The sequence below is a fragment of the Ostrinia furnacalis genome, unplaced genomic scaffold, assembly GCF_004193835.3.
Source record: "Ostrinia furnacalis isolate ACB-3 unplaced genomic scaffold, ASM419383v2 OfSCF6240, whole genome shotgun sequence".
NCBI lineage: Eukaryota > Metazoa > Arthropoda > Insecta > Lepidoptera > Crambidae > Ostrinia > Ostrinia furnacalis.
This window is the reverse complement of record NW_021136479.1, coordinates 204,464-232,115: the sequence shown is the minus strand read 5'-3', so window position 1 is coordinate 232,115 and position 27,652 is coordinate 204,464. Positions and strand designations below refer to the sequence as shown.

Sequence of the window (27,652 nt, the reverse complement as noted above, 5' to 3'; positions counted from 1 at the left end):
CCCTAGGGCGGCTATAATATAGGGGGCGCTGTTTAATTTTTCATACAAAATTTTTCGATGACACTTTGAATACGCAACGAAACGAACTCGAAAGTTTTTCCTACTAGAGGTACTGACGATTGAAAAATCAGCCCTTAAACTAACTGATCTATCTTACTTAACCATTACTAGTTTTCCTTGAAAGTTGGCAATGTCGTGCTCCTGCAGTCTAGTCAGTGACATGATGATGAGGATCATGACGATGAGGATGACGATGATCATATTCACATTACCTTTTTAAACCAGATGAATGAATCTTTGTTAAACGAAATAAAATTCAATTTATTTTTAAATGATCTTCTCCCGCCCTAGATTGTTATTGTACGTGCCTTTTTAGTACGATTTTGGAGATAATATGGAAAAACCGTGATAAGAGGCATAATACATAATAATACCACCAACAAAATAACTAGTTATACAAAATATGATGGAACGTATTGTAGATAGTACTTATTTGATGCCTCCGACTGCATTTGTGACCACTAAGTTGTCTTCTTTCTATCTTTTCAGTTCATTTTAATATAATACCATTTTTCAGTTCTTACGCAGTCGGGCTTTTTATTTTATCAATAATATTTTTTAATATTATAACATCTTTTGGTGATATTTAAGTACTATCTACATGCTTTCAAAAATAAATATTTTCACTAAAATCATAATTTAATAAAGATTGTTGTAGTTTTACAAAATATGCATTATTTATCGCATGAAAAATTATCTTTTGAATATTAAAAAGATCACAAAGACAATACTTATGATTTTAAAATCTTAATTTAATTATATTGCTATTTATGTTAAATAACAAAATCCTAATAATTCGAATCACAGTCATCGCCAGGTAGGTTAGGTTAGAGAGGCAATTCAGTCATTTGTTTAAGATCTAGAAAAAAGTGGTAACCTAATTCTAGGAAAAGTAAGAAAATCTAGTAAGTAATTTATTTATTTGTAAGTAATTTTTTTTCAACGATTCAATGGATTTTGTAAAAAAACGGAATTTACTTATGTGCTTTAATGAAATCGTGTCAAAGACAAGTTCCAAAAATGTAATCAACCTCCTACTGATCTTATTAATTTGATGGTATTGAAAGAACCATGGAATTTTTAATTCATATTGCCTAACGTTGACGACGTTATGGGTTAACCACGTGACCATTTAAGTAACGCAACACCAAACTTATTTTATTGCAAAAAAAAAACAAAGTTCACCGCCCTCCAAACAAAAGTGTGCTATCATAACAAATTAAAAATCGAGCGTACCGAAAAAATGTTATGGTAAACAGTGATTTAAGAAAAACGCTGCGGTGAGGGCGTCAACGTTACTATAGGCGGGTGGGTGGGCCCGGCCCGCTGGCCGCCCGACGCCAGTCGCGCGTCGGACGCCGCGGGCCGCGCTAGTGCGTCATGCGTGTCAGTGCAGTGTAGTGGGGCGGCGGCCCAAACGTTCGATTAAAGAAAAACACAAAAATTGATCCCCAGATGGGAGTTTACGAGGAGAGGGGGGCGATGCACTGGGTGAGATATTTTTTTTTTACAAAAAAAAAGTTTTGTGTTTGTTGCAAAAGTTTTGAAAGTATTGCCGTGTCTTGAACTTTACATCTACTCGTACTATTTTTTTTTTACAAAATAGTTACATTAAAGAAATTAATTGATGTTGGTGACGGCTTACAATATGTAGTTTTTGTACATACATATAATGTATTACACATATTATATTACCAGTGAAAACACAGTTCAAACTCGAGCTTCTAAATTAAATGACGCGAAAAGCTTAGGTAAGTAGTGAAAAAGTATATCAATATTATTTATAACTAAAGTAGATATTATTGTAAATTAAAATTTATAATAAACTGTTTCTCTTGATGCTTCCTTAACATTAAAATAAGTAGCATCATTTATTTGGGTATCATTTACTTATATGAGCTTTCAACTTTAAAGTTGCTATTAAGTACACTGCTTCACAACTTAGCTCTAGTCACTCCTTAATAAATAAATTGGAAACTTCTAATAAGTTTTGACAAACAAACTTAACAATATCAAATCCACTTTGTTTTTATTTATGGTTACAACCAGCTTGAAGTAAAACACGCCTATAAATGCACGTACCCGCAGGCAAGAAAATGGGTTAGTATCAGATTATTATGTAGCAAAGTTATTATTAGTTAAGATTTCAAAATATAAAAATAGTTTATTTGCGGATTGAATGCTTATTCATAAGACTAAAATCAATTAGAATTTATTTTAAACTTTAGATAGGTACGTAGTTAATAAGTACTACATATTTATACATAGATACATATAAAAGTGTATAATAGACTTGCATTTAATTTTCATTATAACTTGATAGCAAATAAATAGGTAGAGATTATCATAACGTTACTACAGCCAATATTCATCTTGCCTTTAATACTATTCTAAAATATTTTAATACGGCTTTTTAAGAATATATACTGTGTATTATTACTTATAAAAAACAAATAAAAAAGTAAATGAGTTTTACAAAGTTAGTAAGATAGAGCAAAATTCGTTGATATCTTTTGGTTCGAGGCGGCCCGTAGCCGTAGGCCTATCGTTGTCAGACACTGAAGAAACGCGTTACGGCGATGCGTTTTCAAACATTATTTTATATATTTTACTGAAAATTTTAATATGAGATAAATATCCCAGTTTAATATTATAGAGACGCGTCGTTAGTACGAGTATAGTAACGTATTCAAATAATAATATTAAAATTTATCTTTCATTATTTTAATGAAATTATTTTTTCAAGGGAGTCGTTGCTTTATTTATTAATTTTATTATCTACACTAATATTATAAAGAGGAAAACTTTGTTTGTTTGTTTGGTTGTAATGAATAGGCTCAAAAACTACTGGACCGTTTTTAAAAATTCTTTCACCATTTGAAAGCTACATTATCCACGAGTAACATAGGCTAAATTTTATTTTGGAAAAAAATAGGGTTCCGTAAAATATGTAGATAATGAAGACCACGCGCGCGAAGCCGCGGGCGGAAAGCTAGTCATTAATAAAACTGTATGCTGCAAAAACTGATAGCAATGTTTAAAAATTAACGCTAGACTGTAAAGCTAGTCAATCATGTAATGATGTCCCATACAGTATTTTTTAGTATATTGATCAAAATTGAAAATAATGTGTTTCGTAGTCCAGGGAAGGTTTAAACGGTGAGAAAATGGTTTGTGTAATGCGGTATGCCGCATACCGCATCACACAAACCATTTTCTACCACCAACCATTTCATACCGTATGCGGTATAAAATTTGCTGGGTTTATTAGTTAGACAATAAGTTTGCGGCAAATTGCTCTGGTTCAATATTGAACGCGCGCAGATCAATGGCTGTTCTTAATACTTAGTGGTTACAGTACTCGGAAAGCGACCTCGTCTTAAATAACGTTGGAAGATTAGTTCTTCAAAGAGAAAATGGAAATATGTTAAAATGTTCTTACAGAAAATGTATTATTATGTAGCAAAGTTATTACGGTACGGTGTTTTTAATTAAAATCGTCTATTTTTGGCTCTCTTCTTTCGAATTTATTCTGTAGCTTATGACGCCTACGTTATTGGAGAATTTTATTTAGAAGTAGAAAAGTAGTAAAGATATTTTTAATTAATCATTATTATAAAGGTAATTGAGACATCGCAATATTTTAACAGCACTAACGGACACCAATTTTGTTTTTTAGATCTCTGGGCTGATAATTAGTAATAATTATTTGTGAATATGGATTTGTAGCCGTGTGGTGACGGCAGAGTAGAATACATTTGTCACCAACCCCTACTCTTCCCGCGGGTGTCGTAAGAGGCGACTTAGGGACTACACATCAAACAGAGAATGGGCAGCAGCGCTCTCTGAAAAACATCAATCTTTTAAACTGCGATCTCCAACCCGCCTGCCTAGCGTGGAGATTATGGCAAAACCCTCCACTATAGTGGAGGAGGCTCATAGTCCAGCAGTGGACTGTAAAGGGCTGTTGATGATGATGATGGATTTGTTGAAACTTGGAATATTTGTATGTACCTAAATATGTTTCTTATGAGTATGTACCTAAGTAAGAGTCTCTTAGTTCCTGAGAGTCTTGAGCTGTACTTACTTCGTATAAAATTACGGAGTAGGTATATGTTCCTAGAATTTTATGAACTCTTGTGACTTATAGATTTCCAACTTTTATTTAACTTTTTCCCAAGTCTGCGAGCCTAACCGTTAGCTATAACTTGGTTGGTTGGTTAAGGACTAGGTTTCGTGAAATAACTAAGTTTTACCCGCGGCTTTTCTTAGTCACAATATACTATGTGTTACATTTTTCTGGAAACAGTGTTACTATGTATGTTTCTTCCTAGAATTAGGAACGCAATTTCATCAGTAAAAGATAGTTCATACTAAAATATTTAAGACAATTTATTTTAACGTGGATATTTTTTCTGAAATTGATTAATAACGGCTCTATGACCACGGCTATGATGGTTTCAATTGTATATCCATCTGATTATATCTGTAATGTACATTTATCTTTCAAATAATGGAATCATTTTGTTAAAAAAAAACCACGACTCCGTTGATTAATTTCCTTAGCTGTAATCCTTAAAAATTGGCTCTCTTTTATAAATATTATAGTCTTTTTCACGTAAGATGATCCGTATGACACTTCAAGGTTATCCATATTACGCATACTACATATGCAGAATATTTTTGAAAAAAATATTTGTATTTTATCAGCAATATAATAAAAATAAATCAACTACTTGTCTTGAAATATATAGTAAAATCTGAGTCTATTGATTATATTTTAATTAAATACCATGTAAAAATATTTTTTATTTAATGTTCGCAATGTGTGAAACGGAATAGATTTAGTGCTAGGGTATTTCTTGTATGATAAAATCGATTATTTCCGCGGTTCATTAATCGATTGCAGTGAATACTTAGTTATTAAAAACATCACAAAAATCAACTACATTTTTCGATTATTGACTTTAATAAACGCATTGAAAATAAATTAATAGTTTTTAATTTAAAGAAACAGAACCAGTACTTTTTAGGAATCGTTTTTTTGAACAAGAGCTATGAAATTTGAATATTATCAATAAAAAATTGTTACATTAATATTTGTAATTAAAAAAACATGTTTTTTGTTAAATAACACCTATACAAAATATTTCTCTAAAAGTAGGTTTTACTAACTCTTCGAAAAAAATCGATAGATAAATCGCTATGGTTTAGTTATGTGACATCTCTAAATCTTTCAAACTCGAAACGTCATACGGATCATCTTAGGTGAAAAAGACTATAGTCTTCGATTTAATATAGGTAAGTAGGTACAGAGAGGTACTGCGCAGACACATTAATAAAGTGATTAATTTATGATTTACATGATCTTTAAAAAGCTAATTGTATAAAAGAACTGTTTTCACTGCATATTTAAATAAACTGATCGATTTATTAATGATCTCATTAGGAACTAATTTAAAATAATGAATAAAAATAAACAAACTTTTTACACTAAAGTATCTTCGTTCAATGCTATATATGTATATTTCAATTCTAAACAGCGCCTATTACGTTTAATACAGTTTACGTTAAACTGAAGCGTTGAGAGGCTAGCAAAGGTCTATTTAATATTGTGAATGAAGGTTAATCTCGGTAACTGGGAAATTCTATTCCAACACTAACTTTCCTCGGGCAAATGTAAACTAAATTCACGCAACAATTTAGCTAAACAATAACCTGAAATTGCACGGCAACGATGCAACGGTGAGTTTATGTTTTAATACTGAATGGGTAAAGTTGGTTCTGCCGTTCCCTTCTATTCTCGGTTCAGAATGTTTGGGATTGCTTTTATGTATAAGGTCTATGTTTTAAACATGGTTTGTATAAGACTCTTATGCCCGCTTTCACCATCAATCTCAAATTTTTAAGTGACCCCTTCATAAACCAAATTCCTGTTATGTGTTACCATAGGGGTCGCTTAAAATTAGGGATTGTTGGTGAAAACGGGCATTACTGTAACTTTAGCATCATTAAAGTAAAATCCACAACTACGTAGCTTAGATTTTAAAAAGAGAGAAGATGAAACATATTACAATGGACATCGTACGTTTTTTTATTTCTCACATGTCAGTAGCCTGGTGGCTTTATCAAATCATAATTTCTTAACTTGTAAAATCGATGAATATCTCTATTGGCGCTGATGTTTTCTATTATAGGGTATGTATAGTACAGCGCCGGGTATACCTTTTGTCATTATTTTATACTAAACATTTTATTTAATAATTAGATTTATAGTAGGTATACTAGCTTTCCGCCCGCGGTTACGCCCGCGTCGAATTTTGTCTGTCACAGAAAAACTTTATCGCGCCCGTCCCAGTTTCAAAAACCGGGATAAAAACTATCCTATATCCTTTCCCGGGACTCAAGCTATCTCTATGCCAAATTTCATCAAAATCGGTTGAGTGGTTTAGGCGTGAAAGCGAGACAGACAGACAGAGTTACTTTCGAATTTATAATATTAGTATAGAAGTATAGATTATTATATCAAAACCAATGTTTGCCTGGTGAGCACTGCTTAGGTAAATGCCTGCAAAGCACGCCCATGTACACCGTAATAGTCGTCAAGAACCTATTACCCAAGTTTGAATTGTTGCGTTTCAATTTTAGTTTCAGAGACGACAAGTTCACAACTTTCAGTGCAATACCAATTCGATAATTAATAAGCTTATTCGAGAACTTTCTATAAAGCTCCGTGGAAGCGTGACGGAGTTCCGACTACCATTTGAAACTATTGGCAAATTAAATTAAAACTTTATTGTAATATCTAGTGTTAGCTTTAGTGTAGTAATAAATATATAGAAACCTTAAAAGTTAGATTGATTAAGTATGCGTTATATAGGTACATACAATAATCGTATCTAAATCCTTACAAAAGAAAAGAGGCCAAGATCATAAGTAATATTTTAACGACTAAACATTATTCAGGACGAGCCAAAACTTGCATACTGCAACGTAGAAGCTAAAATTACTTTTTCATTCTATACCATAACGCAAACGCCCAACCCATTGATGCTTTAGTTCCCCCAACTGCGGTGTCTCGATGGCGCCCCATACAACGGCGCGGCGGACTGAAACTTCGCATCCGCTAGATGGCGCTGTGCTGATTTAACTCGCGATATCATTTGATTTTTTCCAATATTATTTAAACTCTGCTCTTGTTATCGTCTTCACATCATCATAAAAATGCAATGCAGGGTATGTGGTGTCTTACTCTAAAAACTAATTTTTGGAGGTTAGCACGAGTATTAAATACTCGACCTAAGCTAGCCTAAGAATATTATATCGTGAAGGGCTTTATTGAGTGAACTGTTCCTTTCCTAAAACCGGGATAAAACCATACTTTTCTCCTCTGGTTCTCAAAGAGTTATCTACATATGGATGATAATAGACTCTACAGTAGACAACTTTAAGTATAATATGTATAATAAGTCGGTTTAGTAGTTCGCAAGGAAAGGTTACAGGCACAGAGATCCATACACTTAGACAACCACATACGCGGAAGTTTATTTTTGATGATTTTTGATATAATCGGATTTAGCATTAATATTTAAGTAGGTCATACGTAGTGGCGAAGCTTATGTGGCGTTATTAAAGGAAACTTATTATAATGTTTTAAATTCTTTCATGTTAATAATTCGCTTAAGAAATTAATTCTTACAGACTAATAAATTACACTAAAAAGCATTTATTTAAAGAAAGTAATAAAAGTTAAGGTAAATGTGTTCATTTTTATACCATTGTGGTTAATGTAGAGTTTTTTTTATAAATTTTACGGATATAAAATTTGCTCTTTATTTATAACGGACAGACTGCTCTATTTATAAATGTAGTTTAATATTCTTAGACCTTAGACCGTCAGTATTTATAGAATAGCAAAGTTTATGTTCGCAGAGCAGTGCACATTATAATTACCTAGTATTGTGCAGTTTATATTTTTAATGCATTGTTTGCCTTACTTTAAGAATTAAATTAGATGCTTACAATTTAAACATGAATCACAACAAGGATAAATGTCCTTTTTTTAAGCGATTTTGTGAAAAAGCTCATAAGATTGATCCCCACCTAATTGATGTTTATTGTACGTTGTGCATATCTTTTCTTAAAGGTTTAAGCCTTTGTTTGTCACCTGTCATCCGCTTTGCAATGGAGGGAAGTCGAACCTTAACTTCGAACTCCTATGTTCTTCTGATTAATTTCGTTGCGGGTCCAATGACAGTTTGACTTTCCCCCGGGACAAACTTGACCTTGGTTGGGTTTTTATTGGCGGTCAAGCTGTAGATCCTGGCTACACAGGAGTTGCAGTGGTGGGAAAGAGAGGTGGGAATGGTCCTGTCGTAATTCATTTTATTTGTAACGATTATTATAATTAGTTGACTTCAGTGTGATTGAACCGGGACTCGAGTCCGTGATTTTTAACATATTTTATCATATCCATCCAGTGGACAAGTTTTTAACTTTTATTTATTTTATTAATATTTAGTTTTACTCATATTAAGGCACTTCCTAATTATTTAGATAATTGGTGAGAAATCTCAGCTTACGGTCTGCGATGAAAATTCATTTGAAATCATTCAAATTAATGTTTTAATTTTTTATGTATTTCCAAAAAAAGGAGGCGAAATATTCAAAAAGATATGTTCGCGAAACTATTTCACGCTTTTAAAACAAATCCAACTATTGATTCACTAAATGAATTTGATTTGATTTGATTAAAGTTGAATTCAAACACCACTCGTGGAGTGCTAGTGTAATTACAAGTTTTATTAGCTTAATTCCGGTATCTGTGGGCTATCAAATTTTATGTGATGATTTTTACAACTCTTTTGCTGTACTGTTTAAACCTTTGCATACTTAAAGCAAATTGGATTATACTTGTAATGCTACATTAGTACATACCTAGTTCAGACAGTCGCATAGCCTAGTGGTTCGTTGTTAGGGGTTGCTGGTTCGATTCTCGCACAGTAACATTTGCATGGGCGTACCCCGTTGCTGGTCTTGGGGCAAGTCCAACTTTTGGTCTAGGAGGGGGGGGGAGTCAGATATTTTAGGTCAGATAGTTTATGGCAGCAGCTCCCCCCTGCCCCCCTTCTGGGTACGCCCGTGAACATTTGTATGAACATAATATTTAAGTAAGTTTATATCGGTTGCCTAGTACCCATACGAGATTCTACTTGGCACTGGATGACGCAGTGTAAAACATCCTGGCTAATCATAATGTTTAGATGATGGAGTAGTATTCTAGTATGTTTTAAACAGGCTGTTTATTTATTAGTTATTTTAATCTTCTGAATAGCTAAATAATAAGTTATCGACACGATTAGCTTCTGCGAACGGCAAATTGTAACGCTGCGGAAACCGATAACCCCGACGGTAGTGGTGACCCTGCTATCAGTACCTATGGTGTTAGGGCACCGCTGGTGTGCAATAAAAGAACCAGAAAATACTCCGACCTGGTATGTTTCTGACTGTAGAATATTAACTACTTTAGGTACTGCCTAGGGTCAATGACTGACTCATCAAGAAATCTCAGAAACTACAAGAGCTAGGAGCCTCAAGTTTTGTGTGGGGGTTCCTTTTAGATCGCAGGTGCTCACTAGGAATGGATTTTGCAAAATTCAACCTCTGAGGGGGTAAAACGGGATTTACGCGTAGGATGTCGCGGGCGGCTACTTAGTGCTTTTTAACTCTTTAAATCCTTATCTTATCAGCACTTAGGTAATACTTGCCTGATTAATTTGCCAATAACGTAAAGGCGCTTCAACACTTGTCTTGGCATCTGCACCTTTACGAACTCCCAGTAAGTATACAGTATACAGACAAGTACCTATTGAAATATTAAAATATCCACTAGCGATTGTAAGAATCCTAATAATGCTTGCTTAAGTGAAACAGCAAATCGAACGCACATCGTTTGAGCTCTGTGATTGGTTCGTGTGTGACCTTGTGCATCCGCGCGCACTGTGAGACCTCATAGTAATGTTTGTGAATACGGGCGTAAGATTAGTCTGCGCGAAAATCTTGCTAAATAAAAAGTAATTCTCTAAAAGTACGAGTATAAAAAGAAAACAGATGGCGTTAGTATACACTCTTTTTATTTATCCGTTCAATGACCTCTTGTTGTGACGGCCACAGTCTCTTGCCTAGTAGTCTAAGAGCTAGTGAACGCCAGACTTACGTCATTTTATGGCTTTGGGCTTGCCAGGCAGTTTTTTTAGGGTAGGTAGCTCCCAAAGCCACCACGACCCAAACTTCATAATTCACCAACATTATCCCAACTAATATTATAAATGCGAAAGTAACTCTGTCTGTCTGTCTGTCTGTCTGTCTGTTACGCTTTCCCGCTTAAACCTCGCAACCGATTTTGATGAAATTTGGCATAGAGATAGTTTGAGTCCCGGGAAAGAACATAGGATAGTTTTTATCCCGGTTTTTGAAACAGGGACGCGCGCGATAAAGTTTTTCTGTGACAGACAAAATTCCACGCGGGCGAAGCCGCGGGCGGAAAGCTAGTATCCTATATTGGGAGCATACGCTGACAAACTTTCAGCTTTTATAAAATGACGTAGGTCTGGCGTTCACCAGCTCTTAGTCTATAGATTTTTAAGATTTAAAAGGTTTCAGTGAACTTTGTAATCCAGACTTTAACACCTCCGCATTTAAGCGGCGAGATTTCGACTTAATTCTTCATCTAGTGGTGTTTGATTACACTGCAAGATGGGAAACAAAATCTTTTGGAGTAATTTTGTATTTTTGGTAGGACGTTTCAGTCTTTTTTTATCCAGAACAAGGCACCTGGTGTTATGTGACATGCAGTCTAGGTACATACCATTTAATCTAGCCTTTTTGGATCTTTTGAACCGTTACAAACTTAGTTCATATTTTCACAAAATAATTAGATAAATTCTATTGCCTCTATGACAACAAAATAATAAAAATGAAAGTTAATATTTAATTGAACGTGTACATTTCAATAAAATAGAGGTTTATTTTATTAAATGGTACGGAACCCTTCGATACGAGCCCGTCTCGGGATTGACACTCTAGGTAGTGATATTATTACCCTAATTAGATCCGTCAGACCTGATGTGTGCTCGGGTGAGCCATGGCATCTGGTGACCAGCCCTCAACCATAAAATACTGACCCTAAAACTTCGGAATAGTTAACACCTTGGTGAAAAAAATGGTATTACAAAAAAGGCAACTTATTAACTTACATGATTTTAAAACACTGAAACTAAATTACTTTTCCATTTTTTTGATCTGATGTTTTGAAAAACAGTTTTGACTTTTTAAATTAATATTGTGTTCCGTTTTCATTTTTAATTCAGTGGCTATATTTTATGTCTTACTAAAGAATAAAAATAATTAAATCTTTTGTACCGCTCGCTAAAATTACTTTTAAAATTCAACTGAGATATTAGTTTCCTTGTTTACTGCAATAAGAAAAGCTACTTCTATTTTTTACAAAAATATTAATACTATAAAATAGTAGTAATAGGTACAAAATGTACCCGTGTCATGGTCGATTAGTATAATGTATTTGCCACTAGGTATAACGAAAATTATTTTCTTGCGCGTAAAACTTAGATTAAAAATAAAAGAATTGTTAAAAAATGTGTTTTACACTTATTACACGTATAATATTATTATTAGGGTTTGCTCCCGGGAAATCCCGGTACTCATTTTTCCCGGGAATTCCAGATAATCTAATCCTTTATCTAGTTCCGGTACTGACGATGCAATTCCCGAGAATTTCGGTACTTTCGGGACTTCAATAATTTATTTTTGAATAACAATTTTTTGACTAGATGCCATCATCTTTTTACGTACACACTATCAACAAATGAAAAAATATTAATTATGTTCCTAATTCATTACTATCCTTTTAAGACTGATTGTTTTATCTGATTGTACTTAGGTACTACTTATTATTTATTATAATAGCGTGTTTTTTTATAAACCTAATTTAGTTAATTTATGTTTTGTCCCTAACTCTTGTCGCTGCCAGTATTTGACATTGATAGAAAGTGAGAAAACATATTTTAAATAACAATTCACGTGGGTACCGAAATTCCCGAATTTCCCGGTTTTCCCGGTACTGGCTTAGACCTGGTACCGGTAATTCAGTAACACTCCTTAGTACCGGGACTTGCAACCCCTAATTATTATGTTTATCTGTATTGTGGCAAAAAAATGCACTTTACAAAAAATTACGCACTTTCGGACTTGCATTATCTATTAATTTTGTCAAAGTTAGACAATTATTTCAAAGTGTGATGAATTAAAGTTACGGCTTGCCTGGAAAAGATAGCTTTGTGAAACTGTAAAAAATATTCCTTCAATTGTCAAGTTGCATATTTAGTTTCTATCTATCTAACTATTGAATGCAATTGACAGAGATATTAGATACAAAATCGGCCATAGGTCACGGGGTTAAGATTTGTGTTTGGTCTAGATAGATTGGCCCCGATCGGTCTAGACTTTATATAATAACAGCGAACCAATTAGCGAGGTAATGTATCCATTTAATTGAATTGAATTAAGCTATTAGCTGTCCCAATTCAATTGTACGATCTTGTGATTTTAAACAATTAATTCAGATCTGTAATTAAGCTATAACTTTTTGCGGGCTAGATTTGCGCCATTTATCTCACATAATAATAATATATTTCTGCCAATCGCACTGGTTAAAGTATCTAGTTTAGCCGAAGCAGTGCTAGAAAATAGTTTGGTAACTACTCACACTTAAGGCCCAGTTTTTTGATTCATAGTTAAAATAACAAATTGTTAAATTTTGCTACTAATGGTTAAATATTAACAAAATGTTATCTAATAGTTAAAAAATGTACTAAAAGTCAAGCTAACCATTGTTCGAAAAACATTTTTTTCTGATATTTAACCACTTGTCATTTGACATCTGTCAAATTTGACCATTGGTTATTTTAACTACGAATCAAAAAACCGGGCCTTAGCGGGGAAGTGAAACATCATCGTGCTTGGCAGTTTAATTTTCCAAAAATTGTGTTTGTGATTGTGCCCGCGTGTAGACAAATGAAATACAGTACATCATCACTTCTGATTAACATAAGAAGTTCACTCGAGGTCTCAGTAAGTGTCACATATTCACTGAAGCTTTACGCAAGCGGGGGACATCATCTGTCAAAATTTTCATTCATTAGATTAGATCATAACATTATTTAAAAAGACTTTACCTAATGAAATACTTAGGCTGAGTTGCACCACCTAACTTGTAACTATGACGATAACCGATGTTTTTTGTATGGAGATCGTCAATTTTTTGACGTTTGTCAAAGTTAAAGTAAGATGGTGCAATCCAGCCTTATAGTTTGTTTTATAAGTGGAATACATGCTTACCACGTTATGTAAAGTTAACGTTTTTTATGTTGAACGCAAACAAATAAGGATCAGTTAATACAGCAGAAAAAGTGTACCTGCGGTTAGTTACATAAACTAGCGTTCCTCGTAAGTTTTCTTGCTGCAGTTCGGCCTCGTTGTAGGTCTGGCTAAAGTCTAGACAGCCGACGAAGTTACCTGGTTAACCCCGACGATGTTTAACAACTTAGTGGGTTCTCTTCGGTAACTTAGTTTAACTCTTTGGAGGGCAATGCCGTTGGATTCTAATGAGAGTTACTGCGCGAGTTTATACTAATATGAGATCTTTACTGGGACTGTAATGATTGATTTTATATTAGTTCTATAAAATCAATCATTTACAACACTTGAAATGTTATAGTCTAAGCTAGACTCTAGCCTTTAAGATGAGTCTTTAGATCACTTTAGGACTCCATTAAGTTTTACGTTTAACGACATAACATTGAATATTGTTATATTAGTTTACATGAAAATGCTACGGCTATATTGTCACGACTCAACTACTATCCGTTCGCTTTACGTTTGCCGCTGGCGATAGGACGTCACTCGAAGGGAAGCGTCTATAACTTTATCTTTATCAAACTATATTTAAAATATTTTTTATTTATTATATTGATAAAATATGTATTTGCGAAAATAAGACACACTAATTGCGTTTATTCGCGGTTGGGAGAGGGGACGCGCATTCCACGGACCGGCAAACTTAGCGCGAACGGGTAGTAAAATTCTATGGTTTATGTTGGCAATACTCAACTCTAAATTGTTTTTATAAGCACACTAACCTTGTCCTTTCGTTTCAGCAACAGAGTGAGAGGTACCTATCTTCGGCATACGAGGGGGGAGGCGAGCTGTCCCCCGCGGCGCCGGCGGCGTCGCCGGGCTCCCCGCGCGATTGCACGTCGTGCCGCAAGCGCGAGCCCCCGGACGAGCCCCCGGTGCCCCCGGCCGAGGAGCCCTGCGCCGGCTGCGGCGCCCGCATCACCGACCGCTTCTACCTCCTGGCGCTGGAGCGGCGTTGGCACACCCCCTGCCTGCGGTGCTGCGAGTGCAAAATGCCGCTGGACTCGGAGCAGAGGTGCTATGCGCGGGACAGCAGCATCTTCTGCAAGAACGATTACTTCAGGTATGTGGATGAGCTTTTTTAGCGGAAATCGTCTAAGGCTTGGCGCAAATGGGCCACCGACCACAGCCACCGGTGGCCAGCGACGGCGACTTTTAACACACTTTTTAATATATTTTGTATAGACGCGCCACTCGCTACAGTAGTGCCCGTGACTCGCTACTATACTAAAAGTAAAACATCTTAGACTAAAAGTATTTTTATTTATTTTAGGAGTGAAATGCTTTTAGAAGGTTGCCTTAACCTGTATAAGAAATCAAGTTTCGGTTTTCTATGGAATATGCTCCTGGCAGAAGTAAAATAACGGCAGTCGAAAAAAAAAACACCAACTGGTTAGAGACGTTTTTAAGGACCACTAAACGAATATTTTTAAGCTCACTGGTCATCGTCTGATTAGTTTGAACGTTGAATTAAGTAGGTACCTATTATTATCATTCATTTATTATAATTTGATATTGTCTATCTTTGACTTTGGCCAGTCAGCAACGTTGCCATTATTATTTCTTTACATCGTAACAAAGGACTCTTGAACCGTACACGTGTTATTTTCACGAATTAAAGTTGGAAACAAATGAATTTATTTATAACAATACAATACAAAAATCCTTTAAAGCAAATAAAATAACCTTTTTATTCGTAACTCGCGCTATTCCAATATTCGGAGGCACGGAAAAATAACGATGGTGTTTCCATGAATTGAAAGCATTTAATTCGTTTTTGGAAGTTGTTTCGTTATTGGATTGCAACGTAATTCCTGATGGAAAACTGACAGTTCATGTGTTGAGGATTTTTATTTTTAGGAATATGCGGACATTTCTATTCTATTGTAATTGAACGGCAGTTATTTTTCGCTAAAATAACTGTTATTAATTAGAGCGTTAAAAATATATTTATTTGTGAATAATCTGAAATAAATGGCGTTTACGATTTATGAAATTTCGTATAATACCCAATGAGTTTTTAAATATGTGACTCAGGAATTAAGTCATTTAATTTTGGGTAACTTAATGTGCTCATTTACAAAAGCAAATAGAGCTTTTCTTTCTTCATCTCACTCTTTAAAAGTTAATTATTTTTTCGAATGTAAGTACTGTTCAGAGATGCAAATCGCCTGTTTTCCCTGCTACGTTTGCCGTATAAAGGGACTGGGCGCTTTACTAGTTTATTAGGAACAGAATTTAATACTCTAGATGAGAAAAACATAACATGAATTTACGTCCATATTAAACAAGATTAAGGCGAATATAAACGCCTTATCTGATCTTAGACGGTCGATGTTAAAATCTAAAATAAAAGTATTTTAATAATTAAATATGAAATAGGTCTGATTCGTGCCAATCGCCTCAGTTTTACTGCGGCGTCTTAGGGTTGGCAACTTTTGCTTTGTTCTTCTCTATAGGCAATATTTTTAAGATAACTTCTTTAAAAGCATCAGTAGTCCTGAACACGTTATAAGTACCTAATTACTTAGAAATGAGGGTTTTCGCGATTGAAAAATCCGCCAGATGGCAATACGTAGACGCGAGATCCAAATGCTGCATGATTGGTTATTTTTGACATGACATTGACAGATATGTCAAAATCCATCCCTCATTGAGGTGGCAAGTAAGTGACTTAATTTTTTCCTAATAAGTAGTACAAAATTCACAAGGGAATCGCGTTTTGCCAGTTTACAAAAAGTATGTCAATCGATTGGTGGTAGCTACCTAATTATACATAGATACGTGCGGCACGATGGTTCAAATCATCAGGAATATTATGCTCAAAAACATTATTTATAAGGGAGAAACATTTTGAAAAGACACAAAATATATTATATTTTTTTAACCAAAAAAGATTTACCAGTGTATGTTACAATACTTGCAACCACTGGGTAGATACTTGTTACAACTATCGTACCACTTAATTTCAGCTCTCTATTGTCTATAGCGAATAGATAATGATATTATCAACATATTTACCCAGCGAGATCCAAACCCGCTGCAGCATTCGTTGAAGATGTCGCCAGAGTTTAGTTCTTGAACTTCTAAGTGCCAGCCCTGCATTTAAGGCGTCATTATATCAAGCTTTAATTGCTTTTGCACCTATTTATCTCGCGGTAATGCCCCGAGTATGCCTGGCTGCGACGTCTGTGAATGCATTTTATGGCGATCGCCACGATAAAAACACCTCGATGGATTAGTGGCTGGAGTCGTCAATAGTGCCGGGTTCGATTCCGCGAATACTACCTAGGTGTCTTTTTATTAGCGTCTGTATCAAAATTTATTAATGTTAGTTCAACGTTTAGTGAAAACGGGAACAGGCAGAGACATCTGCGTTACTTTCGCATTAAATCTTTAATAAAGTTGGAAACTTCACATTTTCTTGTGCAGGGTATGAATAAATAAACGTTTTACTCGTAATAAATCATAATAACCTCAGAACTAAAAGATCATTTGTTTTGAGTTGACAAGAACGTAATATTTCTAGTATTCAACAGTCTGCCACGTCCAGCTTGACCCTTCCATTCACCAATTTTATTAGTGGACGAGGGTCGAACTGCGCTGGTGGTGCTCAGCTTCTACGACCATAATATGATGACCGTGTCATTCATCGATCATAGAGATATATGCAGATCAACATAATGTGGTTACGCTCAGCACGAGGATCCATACTGTAGCTCGCGGATAGCAGCCAAATCATTTCAAACAAAACTCGGCATTAAAAAGGCTGACTTACACGTATTGAGTATTTAAGTATTAAGTATATTTACTTAATACTCGTAGTTTAAACTTAGCTCACTTAAGAACTTAATACTTGTAAATCAGCCAAGGTGCGTCAATAGAGAATGAATATGCGTATCAAATTGATCAACGACTTTGATTTGTACATAGGTTAGTAGAGATTCATGTTTCGAGATTCGGGGGCTATTTTTCACACACAACACTAACACGATTCACAATTCCTATCTACACGATTAGTTTCTATAGCGCCTTGTCACAAGTAATCTATATATATAAAAGAAAGTCGTGTTAGTTACTCCACATATAACTCAAGAACGGCTGAACTGATTTAGCTGAAAATTGTCAGGGAGGTAGTTTAGAGCCAGGAGAAGGACATAGAATACTTTTTATCCCGTTCGAAATTAAAAAAAGTCTGCTTATTTATTGCCATTAAGGCAGAACAAAGTTCGCCGGGTCAGCTAGTTTATTATAAAGTATAGATGTCCTGCATCATACTTAGGACTAGAAAAATAAAATTAAAACACCATTTTTGTCTAAAAAAGAGGCAATTGACTCTGTATTGCTACTGCAGATTAGTATCAGAGCGCGAATTTTTAATTTAATTGTGAAAGAATCATGAAAGCCTTAGCCCTAAAGTTTCGCATAACAAATATTTGGTGTAGTCACGGCAGTATGTCATTCGGAGTACAAACAGTAAATCACACCTGGTCCAGTGCTGTTGACAGATCCATTTTTTTTTTTTAAATCTAGTAGTTTTTAATTTTTCAGCCAGGGTCTCTCAAGATTCTTGGGGTGGCGTGACGTCACGACACCGCCTATGTTTGAATTTCACCCTAAAATATGTAGGTACCCCTCGATCGGGCCCACTAGAGTGAGCCCGCCGTAGGCTGGACTTTGGTCCAACACCGCGGTGGGCAACCCTGTTGGGTTATTCCGTATTCGACCCACGACAAACTCAACCCACTCATTATTTTCCTTACTCAACCCAATTTTGTTCCTTACTCTACCCACAACTAATTTTTAATTTTATGTTCCTTATTCACCCCAAAAACATTCCTAGCTCAACCCATTTTAAAACCACTTAAAAAATATAAGATTTTTATGTACGGTCAGAATAAAAATATATTTTTTAGAAATTTAAGCTCAGTTAATTTTTGTGTTAAGATCGTGCTATTAAATAAAACTACAGGAGTTCTGATACAATAATATATTTGAAAAACGTTTTTCACAAAAGGACACAAATAAAATAATGACTACATGCAATTAGAACTATAACTTTTCATAACAAAACAAAAAGTAGATACATTTTTTTTAAATCTTATAATAAAAATCACAGATTAAAGAGGAACCATAACTTACATAATTTGAATCTAATATAAATCTACTATAAATCCACTATAAATCTTAATAAAAGTATTCATGTGGACGGACAACTAATCCCGCGGTATAAGTTTTGAGCGGTATGATTTGACCAAAGTTTCTTAATTACCTTAAAATTTTATCATATTTTATCAAACATGTAGGTGATGTTTTTTTTTTTAAATAAAAGTAAATGTACTAGTATGTATTTATCATAATTAAATTTCTGGACAAATAGTAAACGTTGTTTTGCTATCCATACTTGTTTTTGGTATATTTACTTTGGGTTGAGTGAGGAATGCATTTGGGTAGAATAACGAAATTCTGTAATCGGTAGAGCTAGGAATACTAATTTGGGATGAGTGAAGAAATGGGTTGAGTTATCATGGGTCGAATACGGAATAACCCCTCTTGTTGGGTTCGCCACTGATCGGGCGCCTTATGCGCTCGATACGGCCCGATCGCGAACGAAGCCCACACTCGGCCTCGTCGGCACGCGCACCGACGATCGCCAAACGGCTAGAGTACCTTCTGTACTCGCCACTCTGCCCGGTGAAGCTGGAAAAGCTCCTCAAGCTACCAGCGCGCGTCCATTCAAAAAAAAATAAAAATATGTAGGTAATTTAAATAATTAATTTCTCTGCCATTTTTTGATAGATTTCAAAAAAAACTTCACCGTCTTTTTAGTTTCGGTCTATATTTTAATCCCATTCAGAGTGATATAATGTTTTCAACACCAGGAAACATCTCAATTCAACCTGCCCGTTCTCCCTGGTCTATATCGTCGTACTGTCGCGAAGCATTCGAGCAATCCTCATCGACACCTCTTGAGAGGTTCACCTGGCTATTAGTTAACAGTGCTATAAAATGTTTGCTATGACAGCCAGCTTGCAGCCAAGCCGGCCATGATTCATGGCATGCGGATTGTTAATGTTTCCGTGCGGACGGCGCTAAAGACGCGGTTGTAAAAGAAGAGGACTTTTTATAGTTTAAGGTTTGCTAGTAAGGTCCTTGCTAGTAACTTAAAGATAATGGTGAAGTCCTGATATCAATAACTCCTGCTCAAATGTTAACTCAAGCGTTGTTCTCAAAAATGTTTCTTCGGGGCACATTTGAAAAGTTATTCCATTAATTGTGATACAAGAAAGAATCGTTAATCCATTATTTTACCAGGAAGTTCACCGGTAGTATGTTTTCTTTTAAATTTTAATATACCTACATTATAGTAAATCCTTAAAATTTACCATTACTTATGAAATTATTTGTTGTATGGTATTACCTCTTTATCATGACTTCATGAGACCAAAATTCCTTAACCACAACTACTGACTGGCAATTCTGGAGGTTATTTTAGAGGAGATATTTTGAAACATTTTGCTGTATCGTCTGCGATCTGATTATTTATTAATCAATTAGTTTATCGAATCAGCGAATTGGATTTTTGACTCAAACTATCTCTATGCCATCATCAAAATCGGTTCAGTGGTTTAGGCGTGAAAGAGAGACAGACAGACAGACAGACAGAGTTACTTTCGCATTTACAATATTAGTATAGATTTCGGTTGAAAGCATCAGTCCAACTGATCGTAAACGTCGAGATGTGCGGCAAACGTTCCACGTGACATGTTGGAGTGGACACCACATTAATTGAACATTAGTCAAGTACATTTTTTATTTATTTATAAAAAGTTTGTTCTTTACCTTTTCTCGTCTCGATAGTCTCACTCGTTAGCGTGCTGTAACTCATTTTTATTTTGGACAAGAAGAAAAGATATTTTGATAACTTAAATACTCGAGGTAGGTACGAGTTATGTTCAAGCAATTTTAACAACTGCGCCAAATCGGTCGAAAGTGAACACAATCTCGACAGAATCAAATGTGACATTTTCTACATGCACTGCAACGTAAATAAAGTTTTATTTGCCAAATTCACGAAAACGTTTCTTGGGTTTAAACGTCTCAAATTCCTATAACAGCGGAAATCATATCAGATCAGACAAGGAAGCGTATTTTAATTTTATAATTTAGATGCATCGACGCGTCCGTGACTCCCAGACTTTATGTGGCAGTCGCAATCTGACATCTTAACGTCAGGTGATGTGTCCAGTCGTCGGCCGTCGCGTCGATGCGCCGAGGAACGGCCTGCTAACTAAATATGAGTAACGTACGGACGAACTTTTACTAATCTTGACGGTCTGGTGCAAGGCATAAGCCCAGAGCAGTTTGTTGAAGGTAATGAAATTCTATTATGATTGAAGGTGCCTAATTGGATAGATCGAGATTCTATTTCTAAATATAATATTTAGATGATTGTACCAGCAGAATCGCCTTTTCCACTTGGTTAATTTTCCCTTCATCATTACTCATCCTAGTTGGGAAAAATCCGTACTTCCTGTGTTTGCTTTCTGAGATTGAATGCAATTTACATTTTTCATCTTTTTTGAGAGAAAGGTATTTATTTTAACACAAACTATAAGTCGCAGTTTTAAGTTAAGAGAAGGGATTGGCTTTATCTTTCATATTATGAAAAGTCTCCCAAAATTGGTTCACACAGAACACGCCGGCACCTTAACCCTCGAGCCGGCGTCCCGCCGCGAGCGCGCCCGTGGGACGTGCCTAGCGCGCTGATACGGGTGAGCTGCGACGCGCGCGCATCTGATAACGCGGTGACGCACCCACTTAGAATTATGCGTTTTTACACACAACGGGTTAACTCAGCGCGGACATCTTAGCGTTCCCAACTCAGGCTCGACATCCACCCAGGCGGAGAGAAGTGTTTGGATAACCAATCAAGTTTCCGAACCGAAGTTGAGCGAAGTGGTGTTGAGGAAGTAAGGAAGTTATTGGTGGAAACCGGGCCTCATATGGTTCCGAGGGCACCGTCAGGTTTTGGGCTCCAGAAAGTACTCCACATAAACCACTATAGTGGCTGGTGATGGGAATTCATTAACTGTCCTGGCGGTAAAAAAAGATGATGGGGAATACACAGACGTGATTTGATGCGTTAGTGCACGAAAGGTTATAGACAAAGGCCAGACACACCTAGGCATATTTATATACCTACCCATTAAATACACCACTGTATGGTACCTATATGGCTGTATATATCTAGACTATGATGTAGTCCTCAGTATTCTTACTAGGACAAAATTCCCAAAATGAAATGAATAGGAGGCTATTGCTCTTATTTATCATCTAGCGCATTGTGATAGGCATGCATAGCATTATACATTATATTAAGTCATACATAGCATTATACATTATATTAAGTCATAGAGCACATAATAGGAAGTAGTCGCAATATATTATCTCAGTTATTAGACTGTTAATGATGCTATAACTTATTTGAGTGAGGATTTGTGTAGTTTGTGCTTTACAAAATGTCTAGGATCAACTCTTGGCTAGAGTAATTAATTTTATTATTAATCTAGATACTGATGCAGTTTTGGTCTTTGTCAAAACTTCTTTCGAGACTCCTATAAATATTTATTTATTGCTATTTTTATAGATGTCTTATATCTCAGACTGTCTCTACTTCCCAATGATCCACTGTGGATCGACGAATGAGCCATGGTCATGCGCACTCTTATGAAAACCAGTACCTCTAGTACGAAAAACTTTCGAGTTATAACCGCCTATATTATAGCCGCCCTAGGGGGCGCTGTTTAATTTTTCATACAAAATTTTTCGATGACACTTTGAATACGCAACGAAACGAACTCGAAAGTTTTTCGTACTAGAGGTACAGGTCTCATAAAACTCGGAATGTATTGTTATTACAATACGCCTCATACTTTCGTAACTTTTGCGTTCGCTAGATCGCGAGATATCACTATTACAATATTTTTAGTGCACGTTTTGGAAACCATCATAGATTGCTCATGTGAGGGTGACTGTTTAGTGGTTACAGAGTTGAATTTTCCCGAGTTTCCGATTCGATACGCTGTGGGACATTTGGAAGGCTTTGAGTTGATTGTGCGAAAAAGAGTATGTTAAGGTACCTACTTCGGATAGCGCGTTAAGCTTACAATAAAATAAAGTCGTGTCAAACGTCTATGATGGCTCATAAAACCTGACAACAGGCTTGTAACCTCACTTGTTACAGCTCACACGATCTATTTAGGCCGAAGAATAATAAATAAAGACTAAAAATATGGTTTATCATTGTGTAGATGACTTTAATAGTAAACGTATTTTAAAAGGTATATCCAGGCACTAAACTATGCTTTTAATGGCTTATAAACTATACTTAAGCCATTTTTGTTTCTGAAGACCAAGTGGTAATTTTCTTTCGAAGTTTAATTACTTTATGTAGTAAAGTTCAGTAACTGTTAAAGTTATAAAATGGCGTAAAAGATCAGGTAATACTTCTGTGAGCGTTTTAATAATATTTTGTCTCTTATGATGTCAAATAAGATTTATGTTTTTTAAGAGGCGCTATTAAGATGTAATAATTAACTGAAAAAACAGAAAAACAATATTTCGCGTCTTATAAATTTGCGGCTCAACAAAGGCTTTAAAATGACCAATGAATCATAAAAAATATCTTTAGATTAAACCGACAATTATAAAAAATATATTTGCACGCGTCTCCACTCAACTTCCTGCTCTACCTAAATATAAAAGCAATTGTAATAAAATTAAATACTTTTTTGTGGATAGACTTACAAATTAATGTATACGATGTTATATTTTATCGTGTTGCCCATTCACTAGTTTTATTTTTGGTCTGGTAACTCGGACCAATTATTATTTTTGTAACTGTAACACAAAACGTTACAAGTCGTAAGTATGGCTATATTGATGCCTTCGCATATACATACGAGTATTACCTACATAATTACTTAATTGCGACTTTAAGAATAGAATAGAAAGTATCCTTGAAACATCAAATGCGTTTTATGACCATGCAGTTTTATTATTATTTAATAACGAGGTCTTGTGCAAACAAATTATTATATTTTATTTTATAATGTGTTAACTGTATTGTTAAATATAGAATCGCCAGCGTTACGCTGAGTTGCCTCGGAATCGCTTGTCCGAGCGAACTAATGTGCATTACTTTAACGACACATATTTGCAAAGAATCTTCGTAAATCACAAAATTACTGTACCAGAAAACATTCTTCTGTATGCAGTCAATAAAATCAACAGAGCTTCGATTTTGCGAGTTTCATCACAATCAAATTACAATATCACTTTAATAAAGCTTCTGCTCTTTCATTTCAACTATTGGCGTAAAATACATTTAAATTATGGTTTAAAACGGTAAATTTTAGTAGTCGTTTGCAATATTGAAACAGTGGATACCTACATATTGGAATGACAAACCAAACCACATTTACGCGGGAAGCTGCTCATTTCGGCAAACATGAAAAACAGGTACGAAATTCGATCCATTATGATTATTTTTCATAATACAAATCTAATTCTTTCCAAGCGCCGCCGGGGAATCATACCACTCGGAGCACTCGAGAACTTCTTCAATCGATTATTCGAATAACATTCTCAGTTTGTGTGCACCGATTCAGGTAATCTCTCGCGACGGACTCGCTGACTCGTCTCGTCCGATCGAGTTTGACATCCATCGAATGTTTTTATTTCGGTATTTCGACACTCTCGTGACAGGGTTAAAGTGGATTGAGTGATACGTTTTGAATTTCCAATGTGATAATATCGAGATAAAGCAGCCATGTTGAAAAAAATCGCTTGACGATGTCTCTGATTTTGAACATACTCGGTCATGTTGTGAGTGGGTACTGGGTAATCGATTTGAGATGCCATCGAGGAATTTTATTATGAATACGAGAGCGTTGACACACTTGTAGAACTGTTGATGATAATGTAATTGTATCAAAAAGTGTTATTTGTCTCGCTTATAGCCAAAAAATATCAGGCGACGCTAAAGGTTTGGATTTATGCTTTATCATGTCTAGCTTTATGTCTAGCGATGGACTTACGACTTTTTAATGTACGAATTTAATAATATTGTTGGTTAACGCATTTTAATGTGTTCTGATCTGAAGACCTTCAGATAGTAAGATGAATGCGCTCTAGATTTGTTTTTCAACAGTTCCGCACTAGCTTACGCAATCTTACATTTAACGTTGCTCGTTCGTTCACCTTTCAAGTGATACGGGTTTTACAAATGACTTAATATCACGTGCATCGTTCATTGATAGACTGATAGAAAGTTCAGTGTGAGATGAGATGAGATTGCGCTATGACCGAGTTACGGGCAAAGTTGGTGGCGGAGGCCAAAGTTGGTGGAGTCGGTTAAAGTTGGTTGTGCTGAACTTAAGTTTTGTTTTAAGTTGTGGGTTACTATGACATAATTTTGCTTGCTCAAAATGAAAATTTTTTCTCAATACATCTCAGATACATATTTTGATTGAGTACTATACTCGTAGTTATACGACTGAGAAGATTTTCACGCTTCTGAATGAGAGTTATGTTTTCTAATATAAATAAATTAAGTTTGATTACTTAAAATCGGTGGTGTAATGCATATAGTAGATGATTTGACTATAGTTCATCATCATATTACATTCTATCATATTGTCAATCTTTCACGCAGTCGTTTTTAAAATCTAATTAAGTAATAGATATTATGTCTTTATCAGGCTTAGATATTATTCCATAACTAATGCTAACATGTTTGCGAGTATCGTCTTTCCATCGGGGGCGTCTCTCGCTTCGTTCTAGATTATAGCATATTAATCTAAAAGTAGTTCATTACGTTGAAGTTCATATTATCCATTTCAATATCTATTGTATAGCTTAAGTACTAGCGGACAGAGAAAGTATTTCTTATCTTTAGTTGTAAGGAATATGTATATTGATTTTTTTGAACGCGCTAATCTCAGATGACTCTCTTTGGTCTCTGATGAGACTTAAATCCACGACCTCTCACCATTAAGTTAAGGGGACAACTAACCTAACTAAATTGTCAAATTTTAGGGGAGACCGAAGAGAGTTGAGACATTGAACTTATTAACTCGCTAGCTCGTAACAGTGCGCGCTTTTTAGTTCAAGTCTCGAGCTAACAATACGTGCTGTTGCGAGCTCGCTGATAGTTAATAAGTTCCAAAAAATCGTCAATGTCTCAACTCTCCTCGGTCTCCCCTACAGCTTCGTAGCACAGTAGATAGATACTGTGTTCGTAGCGTAAAATCCTGAGGCAAACATAGCATTATTTGCGAAATGCCTAATGACTGGGCCAAAGATATTCTCTCTTAATTTATAACTTAAGCTATTTACAGATATCGTTATCCATAATATCAACTATACTTACGAGCAAAAGTATGGAATCACCCCCTTGTGTTTTGTTCCGAGGGATCATGACTATGTATGTATCTGTGGTAGGTATCAATTTAAAGTTTATAATATTGCCTTTAAAATGGTAGGACCATTTTTATTTGACTTCTATTAGTCATTAGCTGACCCGGCGAACTTTGTTCCGCCATAATGGCAATAAATAAGCAGACTTTTTTTTTAATTTCGAACGGGGTAAAAAGTATCCTATGTTCTTCTCCTGGCTCTAAACTACCTCCCTGACAATTTTCGGCTAAATCGGTTCAGCCGTTCTTGAGTTATAAGTGGTGTAACTAACACGACTTTCTTATATAGATTTAGTTTTTGTGATCTCTCGAAACGTTTAGCAAAATATTTTTGCTCGCGAGTGTATAACTAATAAGTACAGTCAACAGCACATAAGACTATACAGAGTACTCAGTGTGAAGGTATAGTCAGCGTGAAATTGTTCGTGTCACCATCAAAGTGGCCAAAAAGTTGACAGCCCAACCTTGTTCCACTAACAAAACTTTTTGACTACTTTGGGTGTCACGAAATATTGCTGACTGTACTTCAACAAAATCATGTCTTTATGATCTTAATTTAAGTTTATCAGACCCGCAGTGGTCGGCAAACCTGACTCGAGTTCTTTGTACAATCGTGGAATATTTATTATCAGTGCGTGGTGAACTTTGTACTGACTATCGCGAGCGCAGCCGATGTATGGCCGGTTCATTTCTGGGGCATGCGCTTATCGGCGTCCTTTACCTCCTAAATAACGTTATCTAGCATAAATAAATGAGTTGATCTTAGTGCAATGCTTGTGCGGTTCTGACCTATAAACATTTATGATCGTTTTATAGGATAGAATAGAGTAGGATGTTGTTTAGAATTAAGTACTAAAAAGTACTATAGTAACACTAAAAACTATAGAATCCCTCAAATCTATAATGATTTATACTTAGACCAATTAGTAGCTATTAGGTCCCAAATTTATTCTTAAAAGACGTGTGCTCTAGAAACTAGATCGGTTTTTCCATTTTTCCACTTTTAGAAAAGATGGTTAGTTTTTCTTGTTCAACGTCAAATAAGTAGTTTCTTTTATGTAAATGATAGCAATAAATATCTTTTTAAGTTTTTTTGTTAGATTCGATCACATCTTATCTAAAAATGTTTAGTTGTAAGAGCTTAAAGGCATAATTTGCGCATAAAATCACCTACTACATAATTTATTATTGGCTGTAAAGTTTTTATGTTTTAATTTTCGTATTTTCGTCAGACAGTATTCAAATAATTCCTAATCCGCACAGTCGACGTCACATTGACCTACCACAAAGTCAATTTAAACCTTACATTAAAAAGATAAAGTTCAAAATCCTTTGAAGAAGTTTTACATTTCGTGATAGTTTTATCCAATCGACTGTACCTCCAAACTTAACCTGTCACCGCCCTTCTTAACCGCGCCATCCACTCGGCCTTCTTAAATAACGTCATCAGCTCCCAAAGCAAGTACAAGAAACAATAAACGCCCGCCGTAAACTAGTATTATGTGGTCATAAATCACTTCGCCCTGAGACACTTGTTAAATGGCCAATAAAAGTCCCCGAGATGACAGTCGCGCGTATATTAAGCAGTTTACGGTTAATGCCAACGAGTCCGATTG

At 35.4% G+C, this 27,652-nt stretch overlaps 1 protein-coding gene across 1 annotated transcript in view; it reads left to right on the top strand.

Annotated features, from left to right (window-relative positions):
• The first annotated feature begins 1,353 nt into the window (after positions 1-1,353).
• Bmap-A (apterous A) overlaps positions 1,354-27,652 on the top strand; it is a 117,314-nt gene continuing 91,015 nt past the window's right edge. Inside the window, exons 1-2 of the mRNA XM_028317446.1 lie at positions 1,354-1,551; positions 14,295-14,617. Of these exons, the coding sequence (XP_028173247.1) occupies positions 1,516-1,551; positions 14,295-14,617 (359 nt within the window). The 5' untranslated portion in view covers positions 1,354-1,515. The remainder of the gene's footprint in view (positions 1,552-14,294; positions 14,618-27,652) is intronic.